Source organism: Dromiciops gliroides, chromosome 1 (genome assembly GCF_019393635.1).
Source record: "Dromiciops gliroides isolate mDroGli1 chromosome 1, mDroGli1.pri, whole genome shotgun sequence".
Classification (NCBI taxonomy): domain Eukaryota; kingdom Metazoa; phylum Chordata; class Mammalia; order Microbiotheria; family Microbiotheriidae; genus Dromiciops; species Dromiciops gliroides.
Genome location: NC_057861.1, coordinates 114,825,868 through 114,844,366, shown reverse-complemented (window position 1 = coordinate 114,844,366; position 18,499 = coordinate 114,825,868). Strand labels below are relative to the sequence as shown.

Sequence of the window (18,499 nt, the reverse complement as noted above, 5' to 3'; positions counted from 1 at the left end):
TTAAATATTAGTTATTATTAAAGTCCTATCTCTGACACCTAAAGGTTGTGTGACCCTGGGGAAGTCACTTAATCCTTTGAGTGCCTTAGGCAATCTTCTAAGACTCTAAGTTTCAGAGAAAGAACAGACCTCCATATGGATAGATGAGTTTCCATAACTCTGAATTCTTGGTACCAATGAAATCACAAGGCCAGTCCCTATCACTATCCTAGTCCCTATATCGCCTAATTTATAAAATTGTTGCAAAGATCAAGTGAGGGGCAGGTAGGTGGAGCACTGGATAAAGCTCCGGCCTTGGATTCAGGAGGACCTGAGTTCAAATCTGGCCTCAGACACTTGACAGTACCTGTGTGACCCTGGGCAAGTCACTTAAACCTCATTGCCCACCCCCCCAAAATATCAGGTGAGACAGGGTGTGTATAAGTGCCCTGCAAACCTTAAATTATGGCAGTTGTTATGAATACAAGTAATTTATGGATATGGACAAATCCTTGCATTCCATAAGTTTAGGTATTATCTAAACTTCCTGGCACACAGTTTAGTCCTTTTGACATTTGTTTTGCTTTCCATTGGCTACTGGGGTTTAAGCATCCTTTCTCTAGGTAGGATACTAGGTGGGATGCCGTACCTTTCAGGAATTTGTCAAGCTGGACAGTGCACACAGTAAACTCTATCAGGTTCCTAAGGGAAAAGAGCAGTGAGTTCATAAGGAAGCTTTGGCAACAGGCTACAAACCCTGCTAATTAATAGGTTCTTGGATGGCACTTTAGTTGAACAAAGGCCGAATGAAGTTAATCATTAAAATTCCCAGGAGCTAAGTGGTAGCTCAACTAATGGGATTTTCAACCCTGAGTTATAGCTACCATTTCATCTTCAGGTGAAACAGTTGCCCTTTCTGCACCCCGGTCGAGCTTTCCTTGTTGAATTCTGTCCTTATTTCTTAATTGGGAGACTGAGATGGTTTAAAACAGCCACCCAGAATGCCAACTCTTATTTGCATGGAAGGCTTCATTTCTTATTTCCTCCCTTCTTTTTAGGGAGTGATGACGAATGAGAATAGGATTTATATATATATGTGTGTGTGTGTGTGTGTGTGTGTGTGTGTGTTATTTTGTTTGTTTGTTTATTTCATGGATGTCCTTTGATTTGACATCCCAGTAATTTCCTGATATCCACTCCCCCAATTGAATTCTCTCTTTTAAACAAAGAAGCAAACTTGACTAAATTTACTGAGCCTGGAGTATATGCACTGTTCCACAACCACCAGGGCAATTAGATGGTACAATGGATAGAGTGCTGGGCCTGGAGTCAGGAAGACTCATCTTCCCAGGTTTAAATCTGGCCTCAGACACTTATTAGCTGTATGGCCCTCAGCAAGTCACTTAACCCTGTTTGTCTCAGCTTCCTCATCTGTAAAATGAGCTGGAGAAGAAAATGGCAAACCACTGCAGCATCTTTACCAAGAAAACCCTAACGAAGGGCAGCTAGGTGGCGCAGTGGATAGAACACCGGCCCTGGAGTCAGGAGGACCTGAGTTCAAATCCGATCTCAGACACTTAACACTTACTAGCTGTGTGACCCTGGGCAAGTCACTTAACTCCAATTGCCTCACTAAAAAAAAAAAAAAAGAAAAAAGAAAACCCTAACAAAATCATGAAGAGTCAGACAGGATCGAAGACAACTGAACAGCAAGAATGAGTTGTACTCAGAGTGGGGATTACATTTAGATCCTGATGTTTTCTACACTGACCATCAAGTCCAGTACTGTGTATTTGTAGATGCTTAATGTGTATCTTTTGATGAATCGATTTGTTTACCTTCTTTGAACAGAGTTACCACAACTTTTCCCAAACCTTTTGCATTTGCCCCTAGAAGGAAACATAGGACCTTTTCTCTTGGAAAAGAGTTAAGGCTTTTTAATTATTAAGTTTTTTGAAACCATTTTTTATTCTTTTCCCTTATTTATTTAATTTAAAAATATTTATTTATCATATTATCCTATGTTTATTTCTTTATTTTGATTGTGTCTTAGAGATACAAAATTGTTTTCTTCAACTGTTTACCTCTATACCTACTGAGGTTTGTTTGCCCATCTTCAAATATCTCCTGTGACACTGTCTCCCTATCTGGAATATTCTCACAAGATTGGGCTATGACATTCACATGCAATCATTGTAACACAACTGAGTAGCTTTTCCTCACTGCTTTGGTCAATTTCAAATACAGTATAAGGGAAGAAAGGACTATCTAAATTTGAACCTGTTCTGTCATCTTGGGAGATTTGCTTAGGAGTTGAGCAAAAATCAACAAAGAGCAGATTGATAAGGGGTGAGGGTAGAATAAGGATATGACTGATTCTGGAGTTGGCAAGGTCCTTGTAAACTCTGGACTTTTTAAGCTGGCTAATGAGATGAGTGATAAATTGGCTGGCAGATTCCCACTTTTGTTCAAAGGACTTTATCTTTGTAATGATTATCTCTGAATTTGGGAGGTTTGAGGACTCTTTTGCTTTCAGTTATTGTCAAAGTAGCTTTCTCTCTTGTGCTCAGTCAATGAAGATGATCTTCCATGGCCTTGTTGCTAATCCAGGATTAGAATGCATATCTTCCAGTCTCCAAGGAGAACTCTCTCTGTCTTCTACATAGTACCCAATGTTATTGTCATCGACTGACCTTCATTTCACTCTCCTAACTTCCTCAGTAACCATGTCAGGGGCATAATCTTCTCTACACTTATCAGTCTGATCATCCTCTAATTCTTCAACCTCCTTGTACCAATGGCCTTCATCTCTAGCCTACTCTAGCTAGGCACCATCATGGTCCAGTGGCGCCTGAGCTGAGTTGTGAACAAAACCAGGTGTTCCATGTAGATTGAGCCTTAGATGAAAAATATAAAGTCCATCATCAGTCCTCAATTTTGAGGTTCTCCAGCCTAGTAGGACTCTGCTGACCTAGACTTGGAGAACCCATGCTCACCTCAATACCTCAGTGCTCTAATGAGAACATTAGACTACTGCTTCAGTTCTATATCTCCATTTCATTAAAAAATTCCTTTATCTAAAGATACTACAAGAAACTTCTCTCCTTATTTCTCTTCCCTTATTTAATTTCTGGGTCACTTACATAGATGATTCTTTTGAATGCATACCTGAGTTATAACCACACTGGACCCACTAAGGTATAGGATGGCATAAATGCCATCTGTTAGCTACATATTAGCAGTGTTATATGGGTGAAACTTGGAGACGTCTGTAATTATGTCAGCAGGGAGAACTCATGATATAAAAACTCCCTTTGCTAAAATGTATGCAACCACTCTATGATTCAACAGAGAAGTCCTTGGATGTTTGCTGGGATAATAATGGTGGTGCAGCCCAAATATCTGTGTTTGGCCCTGAGCTGGTTAATATTTTTTTATCAATAATTTGGTCAAAGGTGTCAGTGGCAAACTTATCAGTTCCACAGATGACCCACAGCTGGGAGAGACAACTAATACAGAGGATGAAAAAGACTCAGTATTGAAGAAAATCTCAAGAGGCTAGAACATTGGGTTGGGTCAAATGTGCTGAAACTTGATATGTATAAACATCAAACCTTACACTTGGATCAATGATTCAGCTTCACAAATACAAGAGAAGCAAGGCATGGCTAGACAGCAGTTTAATCTGACAGCTGGACTGCTAGTTCTGTGAGTCAGCCCAGAAAGCCATATTAAGAGAGACATAGCATCCAAGAATAAGGAGCCACCTGAGTTTAGACCCTTATCACCTCTCTGTGATGGCCATTAGCCTCCTTGTTGGTCTAACTAACCCAGCTTCTCCCCTTTTAAACCTCTTGCCCAAGATGTTTGGGTTATATCCACTACCCCCCTAGTAAAATATAAATTCATTGAGAACAAGGACATTTTCATTTGTGTCTTGGTATCCCCAGTACCTAACACAGTTCCTTGTCCATAAATGCTTGTTGAATAAGTGAACGAAAGACTTCCAGTGAAATACACTGGACTTCATTCTACTTTCAAACAGTTCTAGTAGGAAATTTTCCTTTACATTAAGCCTAAATCTGCCTCCCTGCCACTTTCATGTATTGCCCCCATGGGAGGCAAGCCAAACAAACCCTAACCCCCTCTTCTTCTGCATGATGGCCTTTGATATATTGAAAACAGTCTTCACACTCGTCTTCACACAAGCCTTTACGGTCACACTCTCACAAGCCAATGCTCCAAACAGTACAAGCTGTCACTGCATTCAGACTCTTGCCATATGTAAGAGAATCCCAGCCCAGAGGGGAAAAAAACCCAAAACTGTTGGAAAAAATTGTAAAGGTTATCCACTTTATAACCAATCCAGACCTGTAAAATTCTACCCTGAAATGAGAAGCTGGTATACTGGTCTTCTGCTATGAGAGAGAGAGAGAGAGAGAGAGAGAGAGAGAGAGAGAGAGAGAGAGAGAGAGAAGAAAGAAAGAGAGAGAGAGAGAGATTAGAAATTTTGTTATCTAGCAATGATTATAGCTGCAGTGACTAGAAAATCTTAATGTTATTTTGTAAAGATTAGTAAAAATTTAACACTGATAGAAGGCTTTTCCCCCCTGTATCATGGGCCCTCTGGCAGTCTGGTGAAGCCTGTAAGCCGCTTCTCAAAGTAATGCTTGTTGTTTACATTCACAACTCAAGGAAATGGTAAATTGCAGTTAGAGGTCATATGTTCTGGGTTTTTGTTTTTGTTTGTTTTGTGTTTTTCCCATCCTAATTCAGGTACATGTTGAAATCTACCCATAGACCCCAAGTTAAGAGCTCCTGACCTGTAGAATCACAAATCAAGAGCTGGAAGGGACCTCAGGGGCCAACCGACTCACCTTATAGATAAAGAAACTGAGGCTGGTGGAGGTTAACTATCTTACTCAAGGTCACACAGGTAATAAGCATTAGAAAGGTGATTTCAACCAATTTCCCTTGACTCAAGAGCCAGTGAATGTTAACTATCAACACATAGAAGGATCAGAAAACTCTGCAAGCTGGAGAACCTTTGTCCAACTGGGGGAAAAAATGACAATGTTTTCTTGCATTCCCCACTTTGAACTAAGGCATTTAGTTTAATATAATGGAACATTTACACGAGCAACAGGTCACCGCCAAAAGCTATTGCCCACCCACAGGAGAAACCCTCCAATGACAATGCAGACCAATTATAGTCTCTGGCCTGGATTGATGACAAAATAAAGTGAGCCATCAAAGGCGATACTTGACATAAGGCTAGAAGTCACCTTCACAAATGTTGTGACATTAACTTTTGCCTTACTCCCAGAAAAGTTTCCTGATGGTTTGTAAACTGCTGTAATTTGTTTGCAGTTGAGAATTTGCAAGAATCAACCTTTTTCTGGATAGGTGTGGCCATGAAACAAGGACATGGTTCTAGGTTAAGTGCAGAGCAGTATTGATCCAAGGTAGGGATCATCTAAAGAGATTGATTGATCTTGTCACTCAAATAAGTTGTTTGTAATATGTTTAGATCTAGAATAAAACTGATCTAAAAAAGATCCTATTTTATAAAAATCAACCTTGTCTAATTCGGCAGCATTAGGACAACACCTTTTGTGGGTTTTTGTTTTTGTTTTTGTTTTGTGGTGCAGTGGGGGTTAAGTGACTTGCCCAGGGTCACACAGCTAGTAAGTGTCAAGTGTCTGAGACTGGATTTGAACTCAGGTTCTCCTGAATCCAGGCCCGGTGCTTTATCCACTGAGCCACCTAATTGCCCCCATTTATTTTGTTTTTTGCTTTTCCTTTTTAGTACAACACCTTTTAAAAATACCATTTAAAATTTTTTACTGCAAATACATTTATCCCTTCCACATCATGGGGATTAAGGGCACAGCCTACCTCTATGATCTGGAAAATACACATGAAATTTTTTGGCCCTTCTTTCATACTAGAGAAGTCTGTTTTTCTTTTTCTTTTCCTTTTATTGGGTGTTTACAGTACCTTATTGTAAAACTGGGTTAAGTATTTGGTTTTAGGCTCTGTGTTGTCTGTGGCTTCTGCAAAACTCCCCCAAAAGTCCCATTTAATTTCTTATGCTGACCCACAACCATGATGGAAAAAGTCACATTGTGGAAGGGTTAACTGTATTCTGCTATACTTTTGTTTAAAGCAAATGGTTCTACTAATTGAAGAAGCTTGATGTCTAATGACCTAGCACCCACCAGTAGCATCTCTAGTGATAAGGAACTGATTATCCCATTGTCCTTTGCTCTGGTATGACAACATCTAGAATGTTGTATTCAGTTCTAGTGGCCACATTTTGATGAAGGCATCAATAAATTGGAGAATACCCACAGGAAGACACCCAGGACAGTGAAGGGATTTAGCTTGCCATACAAGAAGCAGTCCAAAGGATTTGGAATGTTGAACCCAGAGAAGAGAAGGCTCTAGGAACACTGTAGTCATCTTCAAGTATTTGAAAGGCTGGATGTGAAAGAAGATTTATACATGTCCTGCTACCTTGGATATCAGTGAGTTTTCTTCCCGTTGGAGGTCTGTACCAGGAGGCTGGATGACAACTTGTGGGTTTTGTTATTTCAGGTAGTCTTTGTCCTAAAAGGCCCTTGAAGTCTCTTCTAACTCTGAAATTATGTAGTTTCAATGATATTTTAGATTACTGTTTGTGACTACAAATAGTACCATTGTACATTGTAAGGTCTTCCATTAGATTGTAAACTCCTTGAGGGCAGGAACTGTCTTTTGCCTCTTTTTGTATCTTCAGTGCTTCGCATATAGTAGGTAATTAATAAATGCTTATTGATTGGTTGATTACTTTATGGGTTACAAAAACTTCCTCAAAGTATCCAAGATTTACTAGTTGGGTGACCTAGGGCTTTCCCTCTTTCCTTATCTCATATGTAAAATGAAGATGATGTGAATTGTATTACCTTTCTCACAGAGATGTGAGGAAAGCCCTATATGAACCTTAAGATGCTAAATAACTGTGACTTATTGGTATCATTGATCAGAGGAGGGAGAGAAAATTCATAATTGAAATTTTACCTTCATTGAAGAGATAGTATTTTAGCTGGGCCTTGAAAAATGGGTATGAATTAGGCAGGCAGAGGAGGGAATGGGGAGGAGACTGAAGCAAGTGAATTCTAGGAGGGGAGTTAAAGCCATGGGCATGTGAAAGCCTGGAAAGTGCTCTGGGGAAGAGTAGGATGCATTCTGGGAAAGCAAGTACCAATTGTAGACTTTTGGCCAAGCACAGGCATGTTTCCTCCAAGAAAGCAGAGAAAGATAAAGCCGTAGGTAGGTGTCTGGGTCAAATTGTGGATCAATCAAGCTGATTAGTTCATTGAATTTTGTCCATACATGAAAAATATTCTTTAAAAATCAAAAGAAATGAGAACTATTAAAGTAGAGCTTCATGTCATCATTGAAATCAGTTGTCTTTAGCAATTCTCTATTAGTTCTCAGATAAAAAACAAACACCTCTACCTAGCATTAAAAAAAAGGTTTTATTGAGATATATAGATAGATAGATAGATAGATATATAGATAGATATAGATATAGATATAGATTAGATTACATATACAGATAACTTCTTTATGAGAGGTCTCTTGTAACAAAGTAAAACTACTAAGTAAAATTACTAATACTGGGACCCCATCTGAAATTTGTAGTATTCCCCACCTATTTTTAAAAGTAACAGAAATGTATTTTCTTTCTCTGCCATTCCAACCCCATTTTTTAAAAAAGAAAAGAAAAATAAATTTCTTATAATAAATATGTATAGTCAGCTAAACAAATTCCCTCATTGCCTTGCCTTAATTCTCTCTCTGTCTCTGTCTTTCTGTCTTTTTCTCTCTCTCTGTCTCTCTAGCTCTGTTTCTGTCTCTCTCTGTCTCTTTTCTCTCCACATGTATGTATGTTATACCCATGTACGTATGTATGTGTGCATTCATATATGTGTATATGTCTTATTCTGTACCCTAACTATAGAATGAGGCATATCATCCATTACTTCTTTATCAATGGATAGCATGTTTCATCATTGATCCTCTGGAATCATGAATGGTTATTGTATAGATCATAGTCCTTACAGCTTTCAAAGTTTGTTTTTTTTTTTACAATGCTTTTGTTAATACATAAATTGTTCTCCTGGATCTGCTAATTTAATTCCTCTTCAGTTTATCAAAATCCTCCAAATTGTTTATTTTTACAATATTGATGCTATATCATCATATAAATCATAATGGTTCTGTTTATTTCTCTCCACATTTGTTCATATAAATTTTTCCATATTTTCCTAAAATAATCTATTTCCTGATTTCTTACAGCATAATAACTCTGTCACATTCAAACTCTCTCTAATCTTTTCCAGCCTACCCTTCTACCTTTATTTCATATTGCTATCTTTCTCTTATGCTAGGTTTCCCTAAACTGGCTGACTACCCATTCCCTGAATTCAACATTCCATTTTCCATCCCCATCCCTTTGTTCAGCATACTCCCAGTCATTGAAATGCATTGTCTCTTTGCTTCTACATCTTAGAAGCCTACATTCGTTTAAGGCTCAGCTCAACTATGAACCCTTTCCTGATTCCTCTTGTTTCATCAAGGAAACACCCTGTTTCTTGAAGAAACAAAGCGGGGACTGTAATGATTGGAATGATGCCACCTGCTGGAGACTTACTGTAGGAAAGCTTCAACATGAGGAGAGGGCCTCTGAGGGCAGGACCATGTGGCTTTTCTTTGGCATCAGGAAGTGACGTTGGGTGGTGGGAGGAAGAAGAGGGAGGCTGGCGCTCTATCTCCCTCTCTTTCGTGTGGACTCTGGCAGAGAGCAGAGCTAGAAATGTGCTCTCCCTTTAATAGATAGATGAATCTAGGCCTTTCTCTCTCTCTTTACCAAACTCTTATTCTCCTTAATAAATGCTTAAAAGTCTAACTCTTATTAAAGCTTATAATTGATTGGTGACCACTCATTAGATATTTTAGACAATATAGCTACAATTTTAGCCCTTATACTCTACTGTTAGTGATCTCTTCTGCCACCAACTATTATCTGATATTTACTTCTGTATATGTTCCATCATCTTCTAAAATGTAAGCTCCTTGAGATTAGGGACTCCTTTGTTTTGTCCTTGTATTTCCAGTATCCTGCACGTTACTTTGTGCATATTTGATGCTTAGTAAATGTTTGTCTAACTTAATTGGGACCTTTGCAACTCTGCTGCAAACTTTAATCAGGTGTCAGACCCTGTGGAGTGAGATCAGTGACTTATAACACATTACATTACTTACCTATATCCCTTTTTTTCCCCTCCACAGTGTCTAATAAGCATGCCTTTGTGGATAGCAATCTTCTCTACCAGTTTAGAATGAATTTCCGTCGGAGAAGAAGGCTAATGGAGCTGCTTAATGAACGATCTCCCTCCTCCCAGGAAACCCATGACAGCCCCTTTTGCTTGCGAAAACAGAACAGTGACAACCGAAAACCCACCAGTTTTATGTCAGGTAACTTGGTTCCACTGAATCATGTTATTTATTTCACTTTGAAAGAAAAGAAATGCATGAGAGCATTTCACCTATTGGCACTCAGATATCCAACCACCTCTTCTGTCCAGGGAACAGTCAAGAACTAAGAAGCAAGTAGAAAAACCCCCAGCAGCCAAAATAAATGTCATAAAGCTCATGTACTTTACTTATAGGAGGGTCCCATAGACTCTTACATAGGTCCTATTTACTTTTAGTTTACACATTTTAATAAGCTTAATAAGTTTGGCTATCTGGTTTCTAGTCTGTATCAAATTAGAGGCCAAAAGAGCTGCTCTATCTAGGTACCAGGACAATGGTGGTATATAACATGTGAATATAAGAAAGAAGGCTGTGAATCCTGGTATTTTCCTATAAAACAGCAGAGCCACCTGGGGCATAGTTGTTTTTCATTCATTTATTCATTTATCTATTGGTCTAGTCCTGTGATTTTATCTCTGTGTTGGGCCCCCAGTGTAGAATCTCCCTCCATTGATGGATGTACAGACATCTGTACATCTGTTATGTGCATACTCAGAAAGTTTCCCAGGGCACTGAGTGTGGTTTGCCTGTGGATATTGGATATTGGAGATAGACTTGAACCCAGGTTTTTCCAACTATGAGACCAACCATTTATCCACTAGGTCATACTACAATGCTATATAATTATTGATGTTCATAATGTCACTTACTGTGCCCCTAAGGTCAATGATGACACGTCTTAGAAGTTCACACAACTTATCGCCACCCCCCTCATAAGATTGCAGTTTTGATCCTGTTATAAAATATTGTCTTCTTAATCCACATACACTTCATTTTAGCACAATGGGAAATTGATTTCTTAAGTGGTCTCAAACAGTTAACTGTCTTCTCATGTTTGAAATTAATCCCATTTCACGGTAGAGATCAAAAACAGGAATGGAAAACCAGTGAAGTCATCAAAGATTTCATTTGTAAAGCTTTACCGTGTTTTGCATTGCAAGCTTCTTCACCATGGAAGTGTCTGGCTAATCATTGAATATTCAGTGAGCTGGCATTGCAGCTTTGCATTTTGTTATCATTATTAGCTCATTAATATCGTAGCCAGCTCAGTGGCCACCACACTGTTACTGCATCTGCAACTTATTTCCATCTTTTCGGGGCCCTCCCTGCACAGTCTTTCTAGAGCACTTGTCCTGGAAAGTGGAAGTAAATATCTGTTGACTCCCAGCTTTCCTGACCAACACGCTAAGGGGTACCAGGGGACTGACCGCAGTAGCTCTGTTTGTTTTCTGGTTTTTCACAGTGAGCCCAAGCAAGGAGATCAAGATCGTGTCTGCAGTGAGGAGGAGCAGCATGAGCAGCTGTGGCAGCAGCGGTTACTTCAGCAGCAGCCCGACCCTCAGCAGCAGCCCACCAGTACTCTGCAACCCCAAGTCAGGTAAATGTTTTACCTCCCCTCTGTTTTGATTTTGTAAGAGTGCCCTTGAGTTTGACCTCCCCTGACTGTAAGCAAATGAGGAGGTCCTGGCTAGTCCCCACAGTAGATTGTAAGCTCCTTGTGGGCAGGGAATTTCATTTGCCTCTTTTTGTATCCCCAACACTTAGCACAGTTGCCTGGTGCATAGTAGGTGCTGAGTAAGTATTAATTGATTGATTGATTAGAGTGGAGATTCCATGCTGCTGCATGAAGACCCTGACTGGTCTTTCCTGATTGCAGAATCTACCTGAAAGCTATTATAGCCTTGGAGAAACTGATTAAGCTGCTTATGGAGAAACATAGGAGAACAGGAGAGAAGCAGAGTGGCATAATGGAAAATGTACTAGGTTCAGAGTCAGAGGACTTAGGTTCAAATCCCATTTCTGCTTTGTGTGACCTTGGGCAAGTCATTCTACCTCTTCTGGCCTGAGTTCCTCCTTTATAAAATGAGGGAGTAGGACTAGATCAGGGCTTCTTAAACTTTTTCCACTTGCGATTGCTTTTCCCCTGAGAAATTTTTATGTGACCCTGGGTATATAGGTATATAAAATAGGTATACAAGTCAAATATTTACTGCCAAATTTTTTGCAACCGCCCCCCACATTCAGTTATGTGATCCCATATGGGGTAACAACCCACAATTTAAGAAACTTTAGACTAGATGGCCTATTGGGTCCATTCTAGCTCTAAACCTATGATACTGTTTCTATTAGTGACCTTTTATACTTTTGTCAAAAATAAATTTTATTATTTATACGGAATTGTTTAGAAGTTGTTTCAGGATTGTATTGTTGGTTATACACATATACGTGCAGCTAGCTGACATAGTGGATAGAGTGACAGGCCTGGAGCCTTCTTTACTTTTCCTTTACTCTTCCTGAGTAAAAACCTGGCCTCAGACACTTACTAGCTGTGTGACCCTGGGCAAGTCACTTAACCCTGTTTGCTCCAGTTTCTTCATCTGTCAATGAGCTGGAGAAGGAAATGGCAAACCACTCCAGTATCTTTGCCGAGAAAACTCCAAATGGGATCATGAAGAATAGAACACAAAGATTCGAACACAACTGAACAAGGCATGCACATATAATGTAGATACATCTGCAGATTTCAACTTTTTTTTTTTTTTAACAATACTGGATGGGAACATACATTCCTTAATCCTGTGACACCCTGAAGAACAAAGTCTTTAATCAATAGTCATGTATCTAACACTGTTCTTGGTGCTGATACAGAGACAAAAGTGAAGAAATTCCTGTCCTCCCATGCTTACATTCTATTGGGGTAAACGCACACAAAATAAATACAAGGTAGTTTTTGTATGGAATTAGGCACTAGTAGTTAACGGAGATAAGAAAAGGCTTCATGTAGAAGGAGGTAAGCGATCAGTATTGAAAGAGGCAAAGGATCCTGATAAGTATATGGGCCTCAGTTATTTTTGCTAATTTAGTTAAACAGATATTAAGTTATGACTCTATCTAGAATACCATGCTAGGCACTGGGTGGGTTGTGGGGTTACAGCTATGAAGAAAATAAGAACCCTGCAAATAAAGCATTTGTGGGCTTATGATGCACTAGCAAGAGCTCTCTGGATTTGGAGGAACTGGGTTTGAATTCAGCATCTGTCTCATTCTGCCTGTGTGATCTTGAACAAGTCACTTAATGATTTTCAGGCCTCAAAGTGGTTGGATTAGATTATCTCTAAAGTCCCACTCAGGTTGAAGATCTCATAAAGAGAGAATCAGTAGGAATGAAACAGATCCACCAAGAGCTTTCCTCCCTCTGGGCTATAGTGGTATCCAAGTGTTAGAGAAGAAAATTTAAAAAAGAGGCAGAAAGTCCAAGCAATCTTCAGCTCCTTGGATTTTTGCCTTCACAAAATGTCAGACCCTCTTAAACTCTCAGTGTGACCTGTGTAGGCAATAATGAGATGTCTAAGAAGAGAAACATGGTCGCCTTCATGGTGAATAAATGTTTTTTTCATAAAATGATAGGCAAAGAATCCAGCAATTGAATTATTATAAAGAACACCAGAGAATTTTGAGGAATGCTCTTCATGCCCAAAGCTGGTTAACAGCCAAATTATTTGGGACTAAGAGCAGAGCAGAGAAACGAATAAAGAAGTCTTTATTAGGCTACTAAAAGAGATTGGGGAAAGCCGTTAGAAAGTAGAAGCCTGTCTAGGGAATCTAGACAAGGCAGGAGAACACACTAAGCCCATACAATCCTTGATAGAATTATGAAGTCAGCCTCTATTGCCCTTCAGTCTCTGTTTCTGCATGGCCTCCACCCCACTACATTTTTGGTGTCCTCCCTATCTTGCTACCCTAAATACCCGGTCTTTGGCAGCAAACAAGAGGTTCTTAACCTGGGGTCCATGAACTTGGTTTTTAAAACAAGAAATAGATATTTTGATAGGTATATTCAATATAATTCTTTTCCTTTGTAATCTATGTATTTTATTTATACATATTAAATCATTTTTTCTTAAGTTCGTTGGTTTCACCAGACTGCCAAAGGGGATCCGTGACCCAAAAGAGGTTAAGAACTCCTGCTGTAGATCTTCCCCTCCTCTAAGTTTTGGCTGATTGATGTAAGCTTTTGTCCCACTCCCTTGGGGGCCCTGTCAGGTGATTGACTGATCTGATCATCTAATTCCTATTAAGATATTAATGGCTGATAATAGCTTAATCCTTTCTCTTTTCCCTCCCAACCCAAGATAGCAGCAACCTTCAATTTCTTATCTTTAAGCAGTAAATGTTTTGGGAATTCCTAAGCCATTTGGGTCATTGCAGATTTTGATATGACAGTTCACATTACCTAGGCTACAGTGGATTCTGCCCGTGTATATGTATATATTCTGCCCAAATATCTTTTTGGCCAGCCCAAAAGGTAGGGTTATTAATTGAGGCCGACATGGACTAAGCATATATAAAAGGAGATTCGTGTTGGTAGTGAAGGTGGTAAAGGATCAATATGTAAAGTTTCTGAAGGAGGGGTGGCCATTGATACTAAAACGAGATAGCCAGGAGAACACTGTTACCTATCAACCTATATGTTTAGGATGACTTCTGTCCCATGTGTGTAAAATCTTTATGAAAGTTATTTATATACAAACTAAGGGCATCTTTGATGAGAATATTACTGAGGAGCATGCAGGCTTTTGCAGATGATACTTATCAAGAACCACATCTTAACAATTTAACAATTGACTGAACTGTATAGGAATATAAGATCTCATTGTCATTATTGTTTGTTGATTTTTTTTAAAAGCATATGATTCGATAGAGCAAGATGATGTAGGCTTTTTTTTAAACAAGGGGTCTCCCATCTATGCATTAAAACATTTAATATTTCTTAAATGATATGACAATATATAACTCTGTTCAGTCACCTTCTGATCTTTAGTGATCTGTTTCTAGAAAGATATCAAAAATAAATAAGTTGAGTGACCTTCTGATTATAACATCTGGTGAGACATAAACCAGAAATATGTGTGCCAACCCAAGATGTTCACCATCATGATTAGAAAGCTCCAGTACCAAGTCCAAGTTGAAGAGGGATTCCCGATGGATACTGAGATCCTCCAGATGTTCCTGATTTTATAAGATATTGTTTTGACTGTGTCAAGCCCAGGGAACAATGAGGAGCCTCCTGGAAGAGATCTGTCATCACTCAAGAGAGCTTGGCTTGCTCATCCACATGGGAAAGAAAGATCAAAGGGATAAAGAATGTATATTGCCCAGAATACAACATGTATTTGGATGGACACCCAATGGACCCTGGCCATCAATATGTATGTTTGGAACAGACAGTACATATGAATGATGAATTGGGCCCCAGAGTTGAAAAGGAGGAGGGGGAGAGTTGGTGTAATTGCTTTGGGAAAATTATAAGACTCTCTCCCTTAATAACCCCAACCTTTCCATAAAACCTAGCAACAGCTAGGAGGCACAATGGATAGAGCCCTGGGTCTGGAGTCAGGAAGACCCGAATTCAAATCTGACTTTGGACATTACTAACTATATGAACCTAGGCAAGTAATTTTACCTCTATTTGCTTCAGTTTCTTAAAAAAAGGGAAAATAATAGTAGCACCTACCTTCTAGGGTTATTATGAGGATCAAATGAGATAATACCTCAGTGTTTGATACATTATAAGCACTTAAAAATGTTTCTTGAGTTCTGGAGGCAGAGCCAAGATGGTGAAGTGAAACCAGGAAGCTGCCTGAGCTCTTCCAAATTTCCCTCAGAAACAATGTTAAATTAAGCCTCTCAACAGATTCTGGAGCTGCAAAACTGGCAAAAAGGAACCAGAGTGAAACAATCTTCCAACTTAAGATAACATAAAAGATCTCCAAAAAAGGTCTGTTTCATCTGGGTAAAAGGGGAGCACAGCTCAGTGTAGAAGGTGTCTGGGCAAACCAGCAAAAGGCTTAGTCACAGCACAGATCAGCAGCTGAGGACCTCAGGTCCTAGCTTAGCAAGCTAGTAGCATAGCAGGCCGGTTATGAGGCCTCCAGTCCCAACACAGAAGGCAATCTGCCAGCTGGGGTATCTGCTACTCAACAGGCCCAACTAGGCTGGGCCACTCCAGTGCAGTGAACAAGCTGAAAGCTGCTGAGGCCTCAGAGCAGAAAGCCAGTGACTGAGGCCCTAGCTCCCAGCAAAAGAAGCTTGATCGTGTATTAATTAGGGCATAAAAACCTCACAGTGAGATGGAGAAAGGCAGAATTAGTAAATGCATCCTTTTCAGATCATGCTGCAATAAGAATTATGTGTAATAAAGGGCCATGGAAAGATAGACCATAAATGAATTGGAAATTAAATAATCTCACCCTAAAGAATAAGTAGGTCAAACAACATTTGGGAAATGATAATTCTACCTAAATTAATTTACTTATTCACTGCCATACCAATCAAACTACCAACAATTAGTTCATAGAGCTAGTAAAAATAATTAAAAAATCATATGGAAGAATAAAAGGTCAAGAATATCAAGGAAATTATTTTTAAAATGCAAAGGAAGATGGCCTAGCTATACCAGATCTAAAACTATTATAAAGGGGCAACCATCAAAACTGTTTGGTACTGGCTAAGAAATAGAGAGGTAGATCAGTAGAATAGGTTAGGCACACAAAACCCAGTAGTAGAATATAGCAGTTTTATGGAAAGAAAAGAAGATGTGCTAGTCACATGGCAAAGCTGAGGGCGTGATATGTGAGAAGCAAGAGCACTCTATTGTTATCCTTGGATTATCAGGAGAAAGCAAGGAAGACCTCTAGCATGTTGGATGGACTTCCTAGGATAAACATATTATTATTAACAATAGCAATAGCTAACATACATGTAGCACTTCATCTTTTTTTATCCTGACAAGATGAGATAGCAGTAAGAGGCAAGATGCTCTTATTGTATTTATTTTACAGATGGGGACACTGAGTCCAGGAGGTTAAGTGATTTATGTAAGAACCCAGGGCTATTAAATAGCTTTCTGGGCTCCATCCATTTGTTATATCACCTTTTTGCCTCTAGGGGACATAGACAAGGGTCACACAGGATACATAGGTTTGGATAGGTTGTGATTTGGATCATTAGAGGGACCTCCCGAATCAAGGAGACCACAAATTCACTTGAGCATTTGAATATTCTTAGTCACTTGGTGACAAACTCAAGTCATTTATACAAACTGGAGTAGAAATGCTGCCAGCACCCTTTACATTTCCACATTCAGGGAAAAAGTAGGCTCTTATTTAAAACTGATGAGATCATAGATCTATTTGATAATTACCTCGGTCAAGAACTTTAACTTTTAACTAACTCTTTGGGTTTCAGATTTGTGGTCTGTACAATGAAGGGGTTGGAAGGGATAGATCTCTAATCTCTCTTGTGGCTTTAAAAATATCATGATTCTATGATGAACTGGTCAGCAATGTGGAGAAATGCCCTCCCCCCAAATGAGCTTAATCCTCAATACAGATATGCATACATATATGCACATGTATATATGCATACACATATCCATACAGATAGTGCATATGCAGATAATCAGTCAATAATGAGGTATTGTGAGGATAGTTACCCTTGATAATAACAGGGAAAGTAAGAGGTAGGGAGAGTTTAGGGGGAAAGATAATGAGTTTAGGATGTCTACTGAACATTCATTCATTTCAAGGTATCTGAAAGGAAGTTGGAGATTTGAGACTGAAGTCAGAGAAGTTAGGGCAACATAGGTAGCTTTGAGAATCATTAGGATGAGGTGGTAATTAAATCTCTAAGAAGTGATGAGATCACCACTTAACTGGATTTTATTTTGACTTCTGGTACATTTGGATGGTCCTGAGCAGGTGTAGAACAGGGGTCATTATTGGTGGTCTATATTTGGTTTTCAGGGAACTGGGTGTAAAAATTCTTTAGACAGGTTTGTCACTTTGCCTTTGAATTTCTGTACCTTTACCCAGGAACAGAATGCCTATAGTGTTGTTTGAGGTGGGAAGAAGGCAACCTGAGCTCTTCAAAATGGGTCCATCAGATCAGAAGCTTTTTATAAGCATATTAAAAATGTTAATAGCTAACATTTTATAGTACTTTATTTATTTGATCTTTACAACAGCTCTCTAAGGTAGATGATGTTATTAGCCCTGTTTTATAGATTTATGTCTTTTGTGCCTTGAAGAGTAAATAAAAGTAAACTAAATCACCAGATAGAAAACTGACATTTTACTGCATTGGCTAAATATTTTACTGTTCTGATAGTGGACTGCAAAATAAGCTGTTGGCTTTATTTCTAGGTTACTTTCTAGTAGTTTTGAAAACACTTAATAGAGTTACTTGAAAAAAATATATTGGTTGTCTGTATGTTAAACTGACTTAATTCCTTATTCATCCACTGTGATTTGGAAACAATTAAAATTATCAAAGAGTCAATAATTTCAGGAATTTAGATTTTTCATTTAATTTGTCCTTTTAGGTATACAAATTTTATCCAATAACATTTTGGGAGCAGGGGGAATTCAAAGGACTTTGATTTTTCTCCAGGGGATGTTTCAGAGTATCCCTGTTGGTTCTCCCCAATATCAGTCAGTTCAAGAAAAACAGAGCCAAGCTCAAAATGAAAAGAGAGCCCTACTGCCAACAGGCTCTGGCTACAAAAATCATTGAGAATCCCCTCTGCAGTATCTGGTTTCTTAATCAGCAGAATGCCACCAATAAGTTAGAATGAGGAAGGAAGAAGTGGGTGGGATTTGAGGCCCAGATAAAAATGTGCTGAATATTTTACCATTTAAAAGGAAAAACTTCAAGAAAAATTAGGTGAACTATAACTTATTTTGAGTCTCTCTAGTGGCATTAAGCAAGAGGATGGGAGTGGGTATTTAAAAATCATCATCTATGCTGCAAGTATTTTATGAATTAACACAGTCTGTCAATGACCCTCTTAGGTAGGCTAATTTAATTTAATTCTACAAGAATTTATTAAATGTCTCCTATGTTACAGGCACAGGACTTGGAATGGTGCCTGATA

The 18,499-nt window shown here is 38.9% G+C and overlaps 1 protein-coding gene across 1 annotated transcript in view; it reads left to right on the top strand.

Moving 5' to 3' along the window:
* The window catches only part of DEPTOR (DEP domain containing MTOR interacting protein), a 172,035-nt gene that overhangs the window by 104,023 nt on the left and 49,513 nt on the right, over positions 1-18,499 (top strand). Inside the window, exons 5-6 of the mRNA XM_043978971.1 lie at positions 9,319-9,504; positions 10,808-10,942. Coding sequence (XP_043834906.1) covers positions 9,319-9,504; positions 10,808-10,942 — 321 coding nt within the window. The remainder of the gene's footprint in view (positions 1-9,318; positions 9,505-10,807; positions 10,943-18,499) is intronic.